The sequence below is a fragment of the Electrona antarctica genome, assembly GCF_951216825.1.
Source record: "Electrona antarctica genome assembly, chromosome: 9".
Classification (NCBI taxonomy): Eukaryota; Metazoa; Chordata; class Actinopteri; order Myctophiformes; family Myctophidae; genus Electrona; species Electrona antarctica.
This window is the reverse complement of record NC_136790.1, coordinates 39,212,945-39,233,308: the sequence shown is the minus strand read 5'-3', so window position 1 is coordinate 39,233,308 and position 20,364 is coordinate 39,212,945. Positions and strand designations below refer to the sequence as shown.

General features: G+C 42.3%; 1 protein-coding gene across 6 annotated transcripts; it reads right to left on the bottom strand.

Annotated features, from left to right (window-relative positions):
• Window positions 1-1,237: 1,237 nt before the first annotated feature.
• Window positions 1,238-19,821, bottom strand: LOC306930439 (msx2-interacting protein). 6 transcript variants are annotated; one of them, XM_079511403.1, is made up of 15 exons: window positions 19,414-19,821; window positions 17,778-18,092; window positions 14,400-14,879; window positions 14,101-14,258; window positions 13,325-13,531; window positions 13,071-13,222; window positions 12,854-12,979; window positions 12,642-12,755; window positions 12,434-12,547; window positions 12,253-12,353; window positions 4,072-11,464; window positions 3,653-3,721; window positions 3,353-3,547; window positions 3,088-3,246; window positions 1,238-1,971 (listed from the first exon to the last, which is right to left on the bottom strand). In XM_079511403.1, the coding sequence occupies exons 1-15, from the start codon at window positions 19,494-19,496 to the stop codon at window positions 1,840-1,842; spliced, it is 9,798 nt and encodes a 3,265-aa protein (XP_079367529.1). In that variant the 5' UTR covers window positions 19,497-19,821; the 3' UTR covers window positions 1,238-1,839. The 6 variants fall into 6 exon arrangements, with proteins under 6 accessions (XP_079367529.1, XP_079367532.1, XP_079367530.1 ...); XM_079511406.1 differs by having other exon boundaries at window positions 13,331-13,531; XM_079511404.1 differs by having other exon boundaries at window positions 14,101-14,255.
• Window positions 19,822-20,364: the final 543 nt, after the last annotated feature.

Sequence of the window (20,364 nt, the reverse complement as noted above, 5' to 3'; positions counted from 1 at the left end):
TTAATGGCCTTCCACAAAAACACAAGCACACAATGTATTGTCTCTACAATGTCATTGTACAGTTAAGAGTTCTATTCACTGGAGCAAAGTGCAAATTAGAAACATTAATTAAAAGGTATGTCCACACTGACTGTAGGCTATGTTACCATTTAAACATTTAGCAATAGCATGTTATTGCCAGAGCTGGAAGTCAAAGATTTTAAACCGTCAAAGGCAGGTGCTTTATAACTATATAAATGATTCGAATTTGATGAATGATCTTCTGTATCTGTGTGATTTTCTTCTGCTTTTTTGTTGCAAATTAACTTTATACATTCATAGTGCAACTTGTTCATCTAAACTTAATAAACTAAGGTCTTATCTTCTCAGTAATAGATATTCCAGTGTTTGTTGGGTTCATGTAAGGAGATCCTGAAGAGGAACATTATGAAGACCAGCTGGTGGCCCGGTTTGGCTCCAGTGTAGATCTGAAAAACTAAGGCCTGATTGTACATAAGAGCATTAATTAGAGTAAAGTAGTATTTTGTTTCATGTACAGTTGAGTTTCACTTTATATTAAGATGGTAATTCCAATTTTCTGTTAAAATCAACCTATGGATACTGTATTTTAACTGGGAATTGAATGAACTATAAAATATCCATAAAGCATAGTGCCAAGTTCCATGTGTGATTCAACTCAGCATTTGTTTCAATTTGAATTAAAAAGCTCATTGACTGTAGAAATAAAACGATTTAAGATACATGTCAAAATAAAACATTTAGTATCGTTTAAACAAATTGTATTTATCTAATCACATAACTATTTTGAAGTAACATGAAGAGTATATTAGTTTAGAACTGTAAACATACATTTATATTGACATGTTGCTATGAACACTACTTTTGGCTCATAAAATTGTGTTGCATACTTTCAATAAAAATAAAAAGATCTGATAATTTTCTAAATTACAAACATACAGCAAATAAAGATGACTTTAATGTTCAAGTTTTCTGGATTTTTTTTTTATTTGAGTTATAAAATGTGAAGTGCCATCAGCAAACTCTGCGGTTTGCCAACCTGCTTTGTTACAAGTATTTACACCCAAAAAGTCAAGGATTTCCATCCCATAATTCCATACCTCACAGTCCTGTATTTCCATGGATTGAAATATCTTGGTATCAACTTGTCCCAAGTTCCATTGTCAAAGTTTTAAATATTTAAAATATTTACAAAGTCCAGTATTCCAAAACTCCCAAGTCACACTGTAGCTTGTTTAATGCAAAGGCAGGTGCAAGAGCTTTAACTGATTCAGTAGTGTGACAATGAAACAGTTGAGCTGGTGGAATTAAAGGAGTTGTTAAACTGACATGGTCCTCTCTACAAGATCTCAAGTTTTAGAAGGTAATTATTCCTCTTCTAAAGGAAAGGCTAGACAAGGAAGTGTGTAGTTAATGTACATATTGAAATGTCAATTTTGCCATTGTAGAACACCAGCTTCCATGATCCTTTCTTGTGAAGAACTGAACGACAAATTAATCATTAAAAAGAGAAAAAAGGCCACCCAGTCACTCATTCTTCTTCCAGATTTAGTTTTTCTTCGGAGTATCTCAAGTCAAAAATAAAACTCCCCCAATAAATACAAATACAGCAGAGAAATGATCAAATAAGACTGCACAGAGTTCTGGTCTGGTGACCCAAAAAAAGAAAGAAAAAAAAAAGATATGGAAAAAGTAAAATATCCGATAGGATGTTTCCTCACATGTCGTGTCCAGGAAAAAAAATCAAAATCTGTTATTCCTCTTTTCCTGAGGCTCATCATGAAAAACGTCCACTGATGAGTCAGTTCCCAGCCGTGAAGATTACACAGAGGTAATGACAATCATTAGGTGGGGCGAGATACTAGAGATCCGGTTGAGGAGGTCAGGAGCTAGCTGGGACAGGTGGCTTTCCGAAAACTCACATGGTGGGAAAATCTGCAGCACGTAAGCAGGCTGGGGAAACAAAGTTCAAAATATGTTAAGAGTGATTTATACTTAGCTTAGTTTATTTTAACACCTGCTCATAACTATCTACAAGCTCCCAATGTGTTAGTGGTGTGAGCTTCTAGATCTGCTAGCCGCAAGGCACATCAAGGGTATCCATAATACTCCCAAATCTTCCATTTGACAGCCCTCTGTGAGATAAGACACAGCTTGGGTTAACCTAGTCTCGAGCCTAAGTTTCACAAAAATACACTGTGGTCATTACCAGCATGTGAGGCAAATTCCAAACAGTTCCACAATGGACATCAATGGTGGTGGAATAATGAATTAATACCTGGCAATCAATGTTTTAATTTAAATACAATCAGACTTTTCTAGCTTACAAAGAAGGCTGTCAATGGAAGGAATTGCAAATGAGGTTATGGATACCCTTCAAGTTGATTACGGCTATACAGTACATTTTCTGTGTGACACGGCACAAGTATGTACTGTAACTCAGACTTTAGACATGATTTTAGGCCTGGGTCGTGGCTCAGCGGTCCAGGCACCTTGGCTGGTAATCCAGTCTGGCAGTGTGCCGAGGGTTCGACTCCCGATCCCCACGGCCTTTACTGCATGTCACCCCCATCTCTCTCCCCATTTCCTGTCAACCTACTGTCTGTCCCTCCATACAAAAATAAATAAAGACGAAAGCCACAAAAAAATGACATGACTTTAACCTTCCCTGCCGCCACTAGATGGCTCAGAGTGCCACGGTTTTAGCCCTATGTGGCCTCTTTAGAACAGCTGAAAAAAAACTAAACTATAACTATATATATATTTTATTCAGTATAAAAGTCCATGTCGTCCAAGGCATACTGTGACCATACATTTAGGTCGTCCAATGTAGTCCTTGGCAGGGAAGGAAAAACCCAAAATATTACCTAAGTAAACAGGGACGCTATGTGAAAAACGTCTAATTTGTGAGATTTTAAATTAGTTTTAAATCTATGGTATTAAACCACCAGGTTTTCACATCATTCATCCTTGGCAGACAAATATTATGTTAGGCATCAGGGGAAAAACATGCAAAGAACCCATAAAAAATAAAACATTAAACAACAAATTTACCAACAAGAGGCATACCTGATTGGAACCTGGGTTAGGGATGTTTATGATACCAGCAGCCAACTTTGCCTGCAAGTAGTTAATGAAAGCAGCCTTCAGATTCTGCGTTTGATTTAGGACGTCATCTTGGTCTCGTCCGCATGGCAAAGCTAGGAGGAGACAGAAGTCTGTGTCCCCCTGGAGTAGAAACAAAATGGTGTTGGCAAACTTTGGAGTTCTACATAGTGAGAAATGTTTCACTTTTACAGTTCACTATTGAGGACAAATTACAACAGAAACAAACCGTCATTCTTCTGGCCACACTCTCCAGTTGGGATGCCTCTAGTCTCATTCTCTGGACAATTCGTAGCAATGCTCCTCCCTCTTGTAGAGGCAGTGATCGATGAGCCAAAGCCTTGTTGCCACAGACAAAGTGCAGCTGGACAGCAGCTGTGTCATTCTTTAATGCCAACAGGCCTTGCCACACAATGGGATATTTCTGTTAAAATGGAGAGAGGAAAATCAATTAATAATGCCAACCGAGTCCATTGAAACCTTATCTTTATTTCAATTGCCCCACATTCCCCATGAAATCTAATCTTACTGTGAGCAGCTGCACCATGTTGACAGGTTGGGTCATCTTGCCGTCAGTTTTTACTTGATGGTCTGCACCCTAAGGACCAAAATAAAATGTTATACTAGGTTACAATCCAATTGTTTCTGAAGCATTGTGGCACTACAGTAGGGGTGCAACAGAAAATCAAACAAATCAATTGATTATAATCAATCATAATAAAATAATCCGTGCTTAAGTGGTTAATCAGCCTTTTGATTGATCGATTGAGTCTCTTATTAAAAAAATCTAAACTCAATGAGAAATGTCAATGTTGATTCATTGATATACATTATTTGATTTAATTATGAAAAAAAAAGAAATTCTTGATTTGATCAATGGAAAAAGTAATCAATTGAAAATCCGCTGAGAGCCCTAGGCTAGTACAGAGCTGTAAGGTATAAACTCACCATGGCTGGTGTGATGTTCAGTGGAGGCTGGTTGAGTCCAACAGGAGATGTCTCTGTGATTTGAGAATGGATACTCCTTGGGTTAGTGTACATCCCCGAATACTCTGGGAAGGAACTGCTAGGTCCTGGTGGCATTATCTGAACTCTCTGGGGGGATGCCATGGCAGGACCAGGTGTTCGTATGCTCATTATTCCATCCTTACCAAGAGGAGAATGGGACCTCTTTCCCTCCAGTGGCTTGGTAACATCCTTCTCAGACACAGCTTTTGTCAATACGTGGGGTCTCGGTGACAAGGATAAAGGTATGTTGGAAGATGTCGATGAGGGGGGAATGGACTCTTGGATGTGTCCAGCAAGCGGATCTGCAGCTGTGCGCTCGCCCGGCTGGTGTAAGAGCACACGCATATCTCTTTGTGCCATGTATGGATCCAACTGTAGCCCACCGCGCAGTGAAGCGCGGGAATCCGACTGCATAGTCTCTGCTTTTAGCTGTGTAGCAGATTGTCGGCCAGCAGCCTGGAGAGTTGGGAAGCGTCGCGTTTCATCCTGTTCTCCCTCATGGCTCCTTACAGAACTGGGATTAACCTTGAGAACAATGTCCCTGCTGACAGCCTGCGGTGAAGTTGGACGCTGTTGTAAGGAACCAGGCCAGGGGGAGGACAGAGACTCAGTGTGCATCCCAAAATTCATCACAGAGAGCGGTGGGGTATTGACCCGAACATCACCCTGAACGAGGTGACCCATTTGGCTAACACGGTGAGGAGACATCCTCCCTATGCTTCCATGAGCACTGTGGGGAGGCATGATAACAGACTGTTCTGAGTGATGCACGCCAGACACATACTGTTGCATAGCAGGTAGGCCAGAAGGTAACATCACTGGGATGCCCTTAGGGGACGAAGAACCTATGGGTGAGGACACTTTAGCAAATGGAGAATGTGAATGCCCCGATTTCCGGGGGGAACGTGGTTCCTGCTTGACTGCACCGAGGTGAGATGCAGTTCTGTCACCAGCAGCACCTGACACAAAACCTACATGGTTGCCAGGCGGAGAGGGTAAGTGGGGACTTATCGCTGGACTAATAGCAGAGGTCCAAGATGATTTGGCACCATCTGCACTGTGAGGATCACCACTTTCCACTTTCTTTTGATGTTTCATTAACATGAACTCTGAATGATGGTAACCAATTACTTGCTGGTTTCCCACTCCTTGTTGAAGACGCTTCACTACACCTTGGGGTCCAGACTGGTACGGCGAGTCCATCTTCTCCAAACCTGTGCTTTCTTGTTTAATAGAAGATGAGGCTGACTGTGACTTGCCAGAATGCCCATGGTCCATCTGTGAAGAAGGCCCCTTTGCAGTCCCTGATTGAGTGTGTGTGTACAACTCTTGTTTAATCTGGGGCATGGAAACCAACTGCTGAGATTCCATGTCAACTGCTGTTGCTTGTGGGATCAGACTTATTTTTGCACTAATCCGCTGCGGTCCCTCAATTTTCTGTCCAGAGTGGCTTAATACTACCACACCTTCAGAAGTATTCACCCTCAGACCTGGGCTAGAGCCAGTGCTAAGAGTGGAGCTCTCAACAAGGAAGCGCCCAGCAGTTCCACCCTCTTCTCCAACAGATGGCCCATGATACGATCCACTCTCATCAATACTGGGCCGATAGGCCTGTTTGGGAAGAGCCATATCTAAGCATGGATTTGCAGCAGTCATGGGTGCCTTCTCTTCGGTGTCAGGGGGATTGCAAACACGACTGATAACGGAAGTAGCAGTAGACGCAATAACGGAGATCACAGACTTTGTCTCAGGAGATGGCAGTGAGGCTGGCGATCGGACAATGGGCTGAGCCGAATGAGTTGGCATTCTACTTTCTGATAGTGGTGGTGACTTGTTTGGCAGAATTGGCACAACAGCTGATGGAGTGTTACTGTCAGACAGATGTTGATCTCGAGTGGTAGATAGATTACTAGGAACCGGAATACTGCCCGGCAGTGAAATGTTTTTGTGTTTCATAAGAATTCGCCGTAGGTCACCGATGTTATGATCAGTATCTGCGTTGTCATTTTCAGAGGATAAAGGCTGGTTTTCCAATGATGTGACTGGTATGACAGGTGAAGAGGGAACCCCTGTGTCTTTAGATTGGTTGTGCCAGTCTGGTGGGGAAACAGGTAATCTATTTGACTGAAGGGGCCTGACATTTACCTGGCTGGGAGGTGGTGACAAGGAAGGGGAGATGCACTCAGATGGTACCAGCGGAGGCTTTGGACAGGTAGGACTTTTGGACTGAGGACAGATGGGTCTAAGATGCTGATGTTGCTCTTCTGGAGATGATTTTGACTCGGTGTTTATATCTTTAGCTTTGATGGTCAAAGGCTCAGGTTCTGGCTTCCATGTACTAGTAGCAGTAATGACTGCTGCTGCTGCTGGAGCTGCCTCTGAAGGACTCTTTATGTTGGAGAGTGCGCCATCTGATGGAGGAGCTGAGGTTTCCCCAGGCAATGATCTGGCTTCCTTTGAGTCCTTTTTACCTGATCTTTGGCTTTTAGAACGTTTAGGTGTTTTAGCTCTTCCCTTGGCACCTTTCTTTGGTGTAGCAGGGAAGAGAGGCTCCTCAGTTATGTTAGGTGCATCTGTTACTGGTTCATCCTCCTTGGTTGGCTCAATAAAGACTTGCAACTCTGGTTCTGAATCTACACCTCCACTGATTACTGGGGGTGCTTGGGATACAGTAACAGCTGCAGGCATATCCTCAGCAGTGATGGAATCAATAGCAGCCATGAGCTCTGTCTCACTTGCAGGATTAGATGGCTTTTCTTCTTCTGTGTTACATTTAATCTCAGTTGGAGGAGCAGGTGGAGTAGGTGGAGTAGATGGCTCTGCTGGCAGGGATGGATCTGCAAGTTTAGCAATGTTCTCCACAGCCTGCACCAATTCAAGCTCTTGGGTGAGTAAGCTTTTGGGTGCATCCAGAGGTTGGCTGTCGTCTGCTGTATCTTCTTCCTTGTCTTCTTTGCCAGATGCCATTTTAGTAGTCTCCGATATTTGATCGGGTCCAACCTTTTTGGAACACTCCTCTTGACTCCCAAGGTCTTCCTCCCCTAATTGAAGTAGTTCTTTAACCTCTGTGACATTAAGTCTGATTTTTAGGTTCTTGAGGACTGGAGACTTGGGCGTACGTGTTAACTTGGATTTTCCTCTAACAATCTTTTCTTTCTCCAAAGATTTCTCATCTAAACACGGTGACTCTATATCACTTGGTTTAGCTTCACATGCACTTTCCTCAATCAGCATGGTTTTCTCTTCGCCCGTCTCCATTTGATCTTTGTCAGCTACTTGATGCTTATCTTCTTTATTTGGTTCAGCTTTAATTGAGGGGTCACCTTTACATGGATCCTCCAGAGTAACGTTATCGTCATCTGTAAATTCCATTTCCTGATCATCTTCAGATCGTTCAGTTTTATCCCCCTTTCGACCTGGTCCTGCTCCCTTTACGCTATGAGGAGAATGTTTGCCTTTTGACACTCTAGGAATTCGTTCACTTTCTGATTCATTCGAGTCCACATCTTTAGTGTCAACTTTAGATTTTTCCCCTCGAGCTGTTGAACCATCTTCACCCGGTCTGCGGTTTTTAGGAGGCCGGCCTCGTCTGGAGTTGGACACTGTTACTGTCACTGGTACTGGTACTGTCGAATCTTGCTCCACATTTTGTTGAGGGGCTGCTGCATCTTTATCTACACCACGCTTGCGTGCCGAGCGTGGTGACTCAGTCATGTCTTTTCCAGTCCGCTTTGTGTCATCATCTTCAACAGGCGTGGCATATACAGATTTGACATTTCGTCGCCTTGCTCGCCCCACTGATATGCTCTGCTCCGTGACGTCAGAGTCTGTTCCATGAATGGGAGACTTGCCTGTGGATTTGGACTCTGAACTGACCTTCAATGACTCTGCTCTGGGGGATGACCCACGTTTCGTGCGCTCACTCTTACGCGTGGCTTGTTTTTCAGAGGCAGAAATGACAGGGGCTGTGGCAACTGGAACAGGGGACTGCTTATTCTTTTTGTTCTTTTGCTCTTTTGTTCTTTGTTCTTTATGTGGTGGTGAGGCTGGCTCCTCATTTGTGTCATTATCTATATGCATCTGCTCTTTAAGTTTCTTTTCCCCTTCAGGTTCTGGTACTGCTTTAGTGTAAGTGTAATGGGCCTCCTTTTTTAAGACATCCATCTCCTCTACCAGGCTGGGTGTTGTGGAACTTGTGGCTTCATTTAATTCTTGTGTTTGCTCTGGAATCGGATCAAGCTCTGGTTCAGAAGTGCTCACAAACTCTTCTTGAGCATCACTATTACATGTTTGTTCTTTATTAAGAGGTTTAATATCTTCAATAATATCCGTTTTCGCTTCAGAGGGAGATACTTTACCTCTATCCATTGTATAAACAGGCTCTGGAGCTGCTACAGATATATGGCCAGAATCAGTTGGTGGGGGGGTTGGGGACACAAGATACTCATTTTCTTCTTTTAATTCTCCCTTTTTTGTTGATGCATTTAGTAGTGGCTCAGGGGAAGGACTTGACACAATAGATTTCTCTTGTGAGGACATCTCCTTGGGCAAGGGTTGGGAAACAAAACTGGGCACCAGGTGAGGTTCAGAAACTGGCTCCTCTGCAGGGCTAATGGGTTTTATTTCTGGCTCCATTGCAGGTTCTGAAATTCTAGGAGATTGTGAATAATGTTGTTCTGAATCTGTTGCCTTTTCAACTTGATTTTCTTCATCTGCCAGCCTCTGCACTGCCCCTTTTTCTTCTTTCTGTTGTTTCAGTCGTGTAAGTTCCAGAAAATGACTATGAAAGAGGACAACTGGTTCAGAGTCAAGCTGGCCATCTGTTGCCCCTTGTTGACCCATTTGCTGACTCTGCCCCGGGTCAGGCTCCTCATGCCTACGTTCAAGATGTTGGAGTCGCCTTGAATCTTGCTCAAAGATGGAACTGTGAAGGAAGCGGGAAGCAAAAAGCTCTCTGCGTTCATTTTCTTCTGGCTTGGGCTCCTCCTTTCTCTCATCAAGTTTGTCTTCAGATCCAATTCTAATCTTTTTCTTCTTCATATACCAAGACGGTGTAGGTCTTGGTGCCACTTCTACCTTCTCAACATCTTTTCTGCTGCGAAAACTTGCAAAGTGAGTATCATAGTCTAAAAATGACCAGTTGTCTTCCCGAGATGAGGAGAGGGATTTTGCACGTTCCAACAAAGCCTTTGTATCTGGAGTGATGTTCTGGTCAAGTGTAAAGGAGTTGAATTTGTATCTCTCAAGATGGGCTAATTTGGGATCTGAAAACCTGTCCACCCGTGGCCTCTCAGTGAACGGTATAGAAGTGGAAGGTATTGGGGAGTGAGGTTTGTTTTCTCTGTCCTCCTCGGAGTCTGATCTTACTTCGCCAGGTTCCAAGTCATGCCAAATGCCATACTCCAAACGCTTGCGATTGTGGATGTTCTTCCCCAAATTTCTAGAGAAGTTTAGGTCAGGTAACACGTCTTGCTTGACTCTACTCTCCCATCGTTTCTGCTGGTCTTCGTCACAGCCAAGTAATTGAGTATTTGGCTTGCTAATCTGTGTCATGTGTGCCCGTTTAACTGGTGCCTCAAGGTCTGAGTGTATTTTGTCATCATTTCTAGCAAACTCTTTCTGAAGAGAATAGTCGACAAATTCATCCTCTCCAAGGTGAGGAAAATGTTGGTGTCCTGGAGAGGCAGTGTTATTCCAATCATTATCCTCACTCTTTTGTCTAAAGCTCCTGTAGACACGCTCCCTCTTGGCACCTAATTCAGTGTCAAACTGGTCTAGCTTTTTTAGTTTAAGAGATGGGAAATTGTCAGTGACATCTTCAGGTGGCTTGCCGACTTCATGGATGAGACTACGGTGCTCAAAATCCTCAGTTTCACTTCCATGAGGGCTTCCAGTCTTTTCTGATTTGTCAGACTCCTGCTGCTGCTGCTGGTGGAGCTTTCTATTTAGCTCCATTTGCTTGCGGTAACTCTGAGAAAGATCAATATCTACATGGTCTTCCCTGTCCTTATCACTTTTGTCGATATCAGCTGTATGAGCACTATATTTTCCTGCACCATGCTGTTCTTGATCTCTTACACTACTGTGGTCAATATTCCCATCATTTGAAAACCTTCTTGATGAATTATGTGCTGGGTGGCGTTTTGACTCCAGTGGGTCTATGGATATGTCTGATGGCTCTCTCTTAACCCTCAGCTCTTCCTGTACATCCTTTTGTGTGCCAGGAAACGCACCCTTTTCAGTTTTGAACCTTGTATCTCTACGTTGAGAATCTTTGTGCTGTTTTTCACCATCTAGATCTTTCAAGTATGCAGCACTAGATCCCAAATCTGGAGGTTGATTGCCATCTTCCTCTTCAAGCCTGCTTCTCTTTGCTCGAATAGTTCTCCCACTGGCATCAGCAAATCGCCTTTTTCTTGCAGCAAGGCGATCGGAATCCAACACAGAATCTTTTACTTCATTTCCAATATCTCCCTTTGGGTGTTTCTTACTTCGATTTTTCCCATCCTTTTCTAAACTATCACCTCTTCCCATTTCAGATCTTTCAATTTTTATAGTGTCAAGGTGAGAGGCTGACATTGGATCTGGTGTGACTGGGTCACTCTCCACCTTATACCTTTGCCTCTCATGGCCATCTTGGTCTGACAACTTTCCCCTGCCAGAACCTCCATCAAAACCAGCTTCCAGCTCCGTTTCAGGTTGTAGGGTGGATGGGGACTGCCCCTTTCCTTTCCTTGATTTAATCTTCTCTCCTTTGTCTTTGTCACCCTTCTCCTTTCGCCGTGCACGCTTGCTTTTCTCAGCACCTGCCACACGTTCACCTTGAGTGATTTTATCTGCCTTGTCACTCTTTGAGCTGTGTTCCAGTGGGGTTTTGTCCGATTTGTCAAAGTGTGGTGGTGAGAGTGAGCCGACACTGCCACTTGGCTCAGATGACTGGCTATACACCCTTCGTTCAGGGTCTCTAGGGGCACGTTCAGATGGTGAAGGGGAAACTGCAGGAGTAATAGGTCTCCGTGGGTGGGAGGGGCTCCACCTGCCACGGTCAGCCTCAAACCGTTCCCGTTCTCTTTCTCGCTCCCTTTGAATGTATGTGTACTTCCGAATGTCCTGCTCAAAGGGGTCTCTATAATCCCTGAACTCTCTGGGGTCCTCATGGTAACGTGGGTCAAAGTGTTCACCCTGATAATGTTCCAGCTCAGGAAAACGCTCTCTGCTACGAGCAGGATATTCCCTACGAGCTTCTTCTGGATAGATGCCAGGGGTTCGTACATTCTCAAAGAAAGCTCTTTCTGCTGGAAATTCATGGTATGGAGGTCTGCGTGGTTCCTCTCTGTAACAACAAAGGGAAGAGAGAGAAGCAAAAATGCATTAAGTACCTTTCAATTGATGTATGGTTTTCAAATGGTAGAATCATACAACCTAAAACCATATCAATACCTGTGATTGACTCATCATTGGGCTATTATTGGAAATAATGTGTAGGACTACCATCATTTGTAAACCAAGGGAAATTCATACAAATAACGGATTATATCTTTGGGGATAAACAGACCAATTCATTAGTTGACAATGATTTAATTATTATGATGTTGTAATGTTTTAGCTAGGGCCAGCAGTATTAATGTAAATTGTATTGGTAACTTTGACTGCACAATAGCATCCAATTTAACCTCCTTGTATATGCCTATATTTATTAACCCACAAGCTAGTTAATGCAGCATTCTTTTATTGATCGGTCAGGCTGGTTAACCCATTTTGGGCGGGAACCCCTTTTGGTGTAAGCATTATGTTATGCTTTAGCTATTGAAAAATAGCAGATCTACAAGCTCATAGCGCGCCACCGAGTGGCGCGCTACGAGCTTGTAGGCCTGCTATTTTTGAAAAATCGAAGAACAACTGACATAGAAACATAGCTTTTTCAGAAAACTGTCAGGATGTAGAAGACATTTATAGAATCATTCCCAGGTCAAAGGCCTACCATAGCAGGCCTACCATTGCGTGGCACATCTATGCACAGAATATCTATGTTCACAGTGAAAGGGGGTGTTGTTGAGAAGAACCACATGCATACTGCCTACGCATAATGTCTTTTGGGAAACCCAGCCATTGGCACTTTACCGTCTTTCAGTAGGAATTTCATAGAAGTCTCGAATGTCTTGTCCCGATGACTGCATAGACCTATAGAATGCCATCTGACTCTCTTGACTGGCAAAATCCACCTTTGGAGAGAAAATATTGATTAGGTAAAGTAAGATTACAATATATTCTAAAGATTATGCAACCATGTTCCGTTCTTTACCTTTATTTTATTGCCCCCAATCTTCCAGCCTTTGGTCTCCCGGACAGCTGCCTGAGCAAAGTCTGTGTTGTTGTACTGGATGAGAGCCATCCCTTTCAATCTATCAAATACAACCTATCCAAAAGGACAGATTCAATTTGTAATTAGAAATGTCTTGCACAATAAACTTAAAAATAGAAAGCACTTTGGCTATAGACAAAATATTAACCTTGACTACATGTCCATAGCGGCAGAAATGCCGAGTGAGGTACTGCTCTGTAATGTTGGAAGCCAAACCGTCTAGCCAGACACATGTAGTGGGCATACTCTTCCCAAAGCCAAGCTAAAGAAAGAAAGAAGAAAGAAAATATATAGTTGACATAAAGTGACAATTTGATAATATTGTTGATAATGTTGATAATGGTTGGCCGCTGAAAATACCTTTAGTCTGTTGCTTCCCAGATATTCTCCATCCATCTTTTTAATTGCTTTGCAGACACTGGCAATATCAGAGTACTGTACAAAAGCATATTGTGGAACTCCGTTTACTTTCTTGATGTCAATATCCTGAGGAGAAAAGGGCAAGACAATTAAGTTCACGCTTACATTTTAAGTTCATTCATTTACTTTACTCTCATCCCATGGTTTGGAAACGTACCACAATTTCACCAAAGCGCTGAAATATGTCCAGTAGTTGTTGATAACTAGTGGTCTTTTCAAGGTTGCCTATAAACAGTGTCCTTGTGGCCTTGGGATGGAACTCGTCTATCCGTCCATCCAAAGGTCTGAACTCATTTTCACTCTCGGTCTCTGATGGAAGGATATGTCTTTATATTAATATCGTAGTGAAACGAATAGATAACAATTTGCTGACCCATTTTTCACAAGCACACACAGTGCAAAAAAACTTACGCTTACCAGGGCCATTCCAGGCGGAAACCTCAATGAGCATGCCAAAGAATAGCTTTCCTTTTGAGACCGTCAGGGCTTTTTCTTGATCTTCCTGCTGTCTGAAGAACACCAACCCATACCGGTCTTCTGACGCCCCATGGATTTGCACTGATGTTACTTTCCCATGTTTCTTGAATTCATGGAAGAGTCCATCTTTTAAACTAGTGTCTGGAGGAAAACATATGACGGCTTAATCATTCTGCAATCTGTCTGCAATGTTAATCATTCTGCAATCTGTGTCTGCAATGTTAAAATTAAAAACAGCTTGCATTAAAAACGGACAGCAATGATGGCTGCAGAAAATGTATGAATTACTAACAACAAATAAGGGGCATTTACTCGCAACCCATAAAAATTGGTCCGTGACCCTTATAGGTCATGATCCACTGTCTGGGAAACAGTGCTGTAGTGTAGATGACTCAACAAAAATTACTTCATCCCACAAGGCCATTATTCTGGCCGTACTGATTCTCGTTAAGTTGGGCAATTGTCAAGAATTGTGCACTCAAACTTCTGATATACAGTAACAGAAATCAAACCAATCAATTATTTGGAAAGCCAGTAGCCAGCTGATTCACGTATTTGCTGTGTGTGTGTGTGTGTGTGTGTGTGTTCTAATTTATGACGGACAGTTTTAACACTTTCCCCGTTTCTGTCCCTCAGAATTTCACTTTCTATAACTGATCTTTATAGCAAATTAAGTAAGCATTTTATTTCAAAGATGTTCATTAACTGACCTGTGGAGCGCACTGGTAGGTTTTGGACCCTAATTCCAAAGCTTCTACGTGGCTCATCTGAATCCAGAGTCATGGATGACTGGGGAGGTACATGTGTAGCAGACGACTGCACAGACCGTGCACGGGACCCATCACTTGAACTGCTATTTGAATCACTGCTGCCAAAACAGACAAATGTGACAAAACATAAGCACAACAGTCAATAGGATATTTGGTCAAAACATGGCTTTTCCTCATGAAAAAATGATTTTGGTCCAGTAAGAAGTCACTATAGCACTTAACGAATTATAACATCTCACCTGCCACTACCCGTGCTGCTGCTGCTGCTGACTGAATCAGAGCTTGAGGATCTGCTGTGGGACCGAGAACGTGGGCCTCTCCCAGGCGACAGAGGAGCTCTTTTTGGGGAATGGGGAGCTTTGGGGGTTTGTCCTGTGGTCCGTTGTGGAGAAGGATGGCGTGACTGTGAGGAATGAGATGATCGGCTGCGACGGTGATGATAAGTTCTGTCAACACGCCGCCCTCTGTCATCTCTATAGAGCTCACGGCGTGCAGCACCACTTGTAAGAGTAAAGGGGTCACGAATCCTGGACTCAAAATGTGGGTCTGTTGCATCAAAGCTTGCAGCCATAGTACTGCTCCCAGGGCCAGCAGCAGCAAACATGGAACGGTCACGGTAATAATCAGCATTGTAGTGACGCTGTCTGTCAAAAGATCCACTGCGCTCATGGTGTCCATAGGGGCTGTGATCATATGCACGTTCCCGGCTTTCTGAGCTACTGTAAAACAAGAACAGGTTTGAGGGGGAAATGGGAGAGCAAGTTATTTTTATTTTAAACAGTTAAACAGAAAACTTATATTCTAAGAGATACATTGCATCCTATGCAACAGTGAAATTCTACAAATGCAGTATTCTTAAAGTACTCACAGAGAAGGCCAAAAACTGAGAGAAATTGATTAATTAAATTGCTTCAGTGGTTTAAACGGAAATATACAAGTCTTTGACACGCTGGTCCCCTACTTATTGCTTTGATAGTTGAAAAATGGATCTGCCCCTTTAACACATTTTGAACAAAACTACAGCGAAGAGGTGCCCTCTTCATGAAAAGTCCCAGAATCCTGAAAAGAAAGGTTGGCTTGGTGGTTCTTTTTTTGTGCAAAATGTATATTTCCATGAAAATGTATGAATTGAAGGATTTTTTTTTTTTTTTAAGGAACATTTTGGCGTTAATATGCGAATGTAGAATAATGTGAATCAACCAAATGATTGCCTAATTCTACAAGGAGAAAAGAATTAACGGTTTGAGACATTTTTCCTATCAAAGCCAGAATGAGACGTTCAGATGTCAAATACAGTGGTTTTGTCTTGACTGTAAATAAACCTAATTCCCTGGTGCTTGCTTCTCTCTAAAGACAGTAGCCAAACGGATCATTTCAATGCAATAGAGCATTAACACTTAAGCACACACACACTTGTCAAACAAGTTTAATTTTTAAGTAGCAATATAACTGTCCAACAATTTTGAGCCAGATTATTATGTATATTTATACAAATATTCTATAAAGGCAAAATAGTACATTATTGGTTCAAATGGATATTATTCTTTACTTAGGGAATTAGTTAAATGATTTTGACCATGCCTCAAAATGACAAGGTAAAAAAAACAATAAGCATTCTATTTGACTGACTGATATAATACAAGTATTGCTTTTATTTATTATAGTTTTAAGCAGAGCAAAAGCAAGTGGGAGAGCAAGGGATAGATGCCAGTGAGATACTGAGTTGAGTTAAAGACACTGACATTCTGATTCCAAATAGTCAGTCACTTTTCTTTCTAAAAGCAGTGCAAAACATAAGAAAATGAGACAAGGTGCAAAGGTTAGGAAAGGAGAGATGCAGAAGGCAGAACAATACCAACCTTTTTGGAAAGAAGTTACCGAACCTAATCCAAATACAATCTAGGTGGTGAGATTTGGACAGCCCGAATGAAAAATAAGGGCAAAATCATTTGATCTAATTAGGAAAAAAACTGTTCCATTGAAATGTACTGTGCGCAATCGTCGAATGTCGTGTAAAGTACCAAGCCAGTGGGTTGTTGATGTGTAATCCACAATTAGGATACTTAATTTCTTCTTTGGATGGAAAAAGGGAAAACAAAATCAAATACATGGATCTCTTAATGGATGTCACGGTCACGATATGAAAAACACAGCCCGATGAGCTTAAATATATAAACATGAGTAAAAAAAGAAAAATGAATTAATCTTAAATGCATTTCTGCACATTCCAATTGGCATGATCAATAAATGTTCAATCGACAAAAATATATCCATCTTGATCAGTCTGGTCTTCTGCTTCAAATTGCTATGTTTCACATAAAAAAGGTTATTCCTCTTCTGGAGAATGCAGATACAATTAAATAGTACACAAGCTTGCCAATTCAAATGAACAAATATCTTTAAAAAAAGGTTCTTAAAAAAATGTTACTCTTCAGTGTAAGCAACATAATCCTGTTTATGGGCATGGCATACATTCCGTAGTGTAATGGATCCTATACAATGTACTGTATGGACTGTCATGCTTCACCTTCTTGGTTCTAGCAATAACAATCTTCAGATGAATAGTTGCATTTGAACTCTCTTTGAAAAAGTAGATCTCAGTTCCATCTCACAAGGATGTGTTTTTCAGGATCTTCCACCCAGATATTGAGGCCTGACAGCTAAATCCACACTTGAGAAGAGTAATCCAAAGGAATGGAAGTTACACCTATCCAAACTATGGTCCATCCGTACATCCAAAAAGAGGTTTTGTGCTGCTTACTTCCAAGACGGTACATCCAAACAGAGCATGTATCTGTCTTCATGGTCTTCAATCCATGAATTAAAAAAAAAAAAAACATTATCTCCACAAATTTGATTCTCCATATTCTTACAAATTCTTCTTTGCCATCTCCATATTTAAATGAAAACAAAATATAAATAGTGTCATACAATGCTTATTGCCTATCTAAGCACTACTGGACCCTTACTACATCTATTCACTAGAATCTTCTTGAATCCATAACTTTACATTATTTACATCCAAAAGAGTGCGTATCCAGAGATGCAATGTTTTGGGGGGTTTTCTTTTACAAAAAGTAGGCCATCCATTGAAAGGTGCCGAGATGAGAAATAATTCTGTCCCCAGAGATCTGAGGTCCATACATTAATTACCCTAACTGCTTAAATATAGGCTATAGAAGTCATATTTAATCCTTTGGTAGACATCATTTACTTCCAGGTTCCAGTAATCCCAGGTTAGATTCCATGATTCAGAAAAAAGAAGAAAAACTAATTCCAAAAAAAAAAACTCACCAGGATATATTCCCACGAAATGTAATAAATCCAACTCACTGGCATATTCCTCATAGACGTGATATCCAAACGTGAAGGCAAACCTTGAAAGATAGTTAGTTACCTTACCGAATGATAATTATGTACTATAATTTTTTACTTAGATCCCATGAGTGAGGGGAGTCGATTGGGATGGAAAGTGGAACAATCCCTAGATTACCTTTCTGCTACACCTTGCGGCATATATTCCTGTTTTATAACCCAACTTTGTCATTATGATTTAGTGGGATAACATTAATCTGCTAGATTCCCCTATACGTAAAGGGGAGACCTTGTCCACTTACCCATCTATTCTCCGTTCATAACGTCCCTCTCTGGTGTGAAGGGACACCGGGGGTCCAAACACTGGACCAACTGTCCCCCTAGAGAATCCTGAAACATCTCGACTGCTTGCGGGGGAGCCGTCTTCAAGACCCCGAACAGCACTAGGGACAGACCCTGGTTCATTGTAGTCAGTTCGGAGGTCCCTGTCTCCCATCTTGTTGACAGCATTGTGAGCCTTCTGAGCACTTTTGATATCCACAAAATCCACAAAGGCTGCCACACCACCCTCTGATCCCCGCTTCCGCAGAACTTTAACACTCTCCACACGTCCATACCTGAAAGTCAACAGCAATGACAAAATGTTTTAATAAAAAGGTACCAAAAAGTAATAGCCTACTATGTGTTGCTCATTGTGAAGTACATACAGTATAACATTTATTAAAGTTCCACCCGCACCACAGTGTGTGGGTGGCTGACTATGAGTTCCAAATAATACAGTAACCATTAGTTGATCGTCCTTCCAGGACCCAGGCCACTGAGCCAGCCTCATGTCAACTGTCAATATGTGACAAGTACAACAGTGTCCGCAGACTGGTGTCAATGTAGCAGTGTGATAATGATTACTTCTGTAATGAAAGCTATACATATTGGATTGTTAGTTATGTGCACTGTGCAGTGTTGGGGCTGTTTGTTGATCTGTTGCACGAGCAACAGCGGCCTTAGCAGTGAGTGCTTACATGGCTATAACGTTAGTGAGTTGGGAGTTGAAGTGAGATTTCACGGCGATGTGAAATAAAGTGTAGTAGCCTACGACCAGACCACCGCGTTTACCGGCTATTTCACAATCAACAGCAATATTCACACGTTTTAGTTATAACATGTCAGGTTATTTGATCCGTACCCGAAACAGTGTTGACTAGCTTGCTAGTGGCGGTAGCTAGTACTGACGTCAGTCAACTACAGTTTAAGTTAAATAATTTGCTTTGAAACTAACGCAGCCTATGGTTCACTCGCTGGCCTGCTTTTATTGACGATTTTCGAACTAAATCATAAACACGCACTTCCACAAGTGCCTTTATAAACATTCCGCAACCATTCACACAAGCAATCAAGCTAACAGGCTAACAGGGGGAGTCTGAACATGGGAACGTCTTCTACAAAATGGTTGGTGGTGTTATGGTGAATGGAGGCGAACATGAGCTAAAGTTCGCCTCACACTGGAACCAAAAACGCATCAGTCAGTGTGAGTGTTTTGAGCAACACGGGTAATTATTTTTAAAGTCTCACGTAGTCTCATATAAAAGAACATGACACAAACGTCAACAGGCCTTTGGTTGTTAGTTAGCTCCCTGGCACGCTAGCTACACCAACTCGCTAACATTACACTTTGTTTATACTTGCTCGTGAACAAAACTCCTTCGGTTGATAAAAACTGACGTGTTTAAGTAAATGGGTAAAGTGTCGACGCGACTCGCGTCGACACTTTTCCCAGTTGAAAACACGTCCTTTTTTAAACCCAACGACACGCTCGTGCGACCAAGTATTGTAAATTAGCCGTCGGTGTTGGACGCAGCGCGCGCTGCCTGCCTGCTCAAAAAAAACCTCTCTCCCGTCTTCTTGCGTAACCGTTCGTTCAACGCGAAACCAAAAACCCACCGTTTAAAATGTTCCACAATCTTCTCCTCTCGGACGTGTTCGGGTAAATTTCCGACCCAAAGGTGTCTGGTTTCCCGAACCATCTTGGCGCTCCGCTCCACTTCCCCCCGTCCTACACATATGCTCTGTTTGTGCACGTTTGGACGCTCGCCGGGTCGGTCGGTCAGGAGGTCCGCCTCACAAAATGAACGACGGCGAGAGAGAGATTCCGTCAAACGTTGTCCTGCTGCTGCCGTTGCGCTGCTGCTGCGGCGGCCTCGGCCTGGCCGCTGATCTACCGTTCGCTGGGTTCAATCTATGGATGTGTGTGTGAGCGGTGGTGGGGTGCACTCAACTCGTTGGAGCTGGCCGCTGGCTGGCAGTGGCTGCGCTACGTACGTGCACGGCGATAGCTCCTCCTGGGTGGATTTCCCATTTGCCGTGAATTTGCGCGTACTTGTGAATGCCCCACACACAACATGTGCGCGTTTCGTTGTATTTATTGGCAACAACTTCAAGGAATAGAATTCCGTTTTATGATACGGAATGGGGGGGGGTGCGTAGCAATAATGTTGGGTTGCATACACAACATGGTGGTTGTTACTGGTTAATGTATTATATGTCTGTGTTAATAGTCTTTGGCATTCTGATGACCAAATGGAATAGTCATAACAAACATCATGGGGGACGGGGACTTGTGTTAAGTCTGATGCCAACAGCCGTTATAATGCAGTGTAATAATGAACATGATTGATGATAATGGACACCGACCCGGCTAGTGATCATTATAATGTATACTGTTCCAATTGTGGTATAACAAACAAACGGAAGTTTATCATACTGGGATATATATGCAGTTGTACTGAATGTGAACATGTTTTAGATCCCTCTACAAAGCAAAGGGGCAGTAATTGTGTGAGTAGTGAAGGTTTACCTCCTGTCCCTCGAAAAGTCACCTATTATTAGCACAGA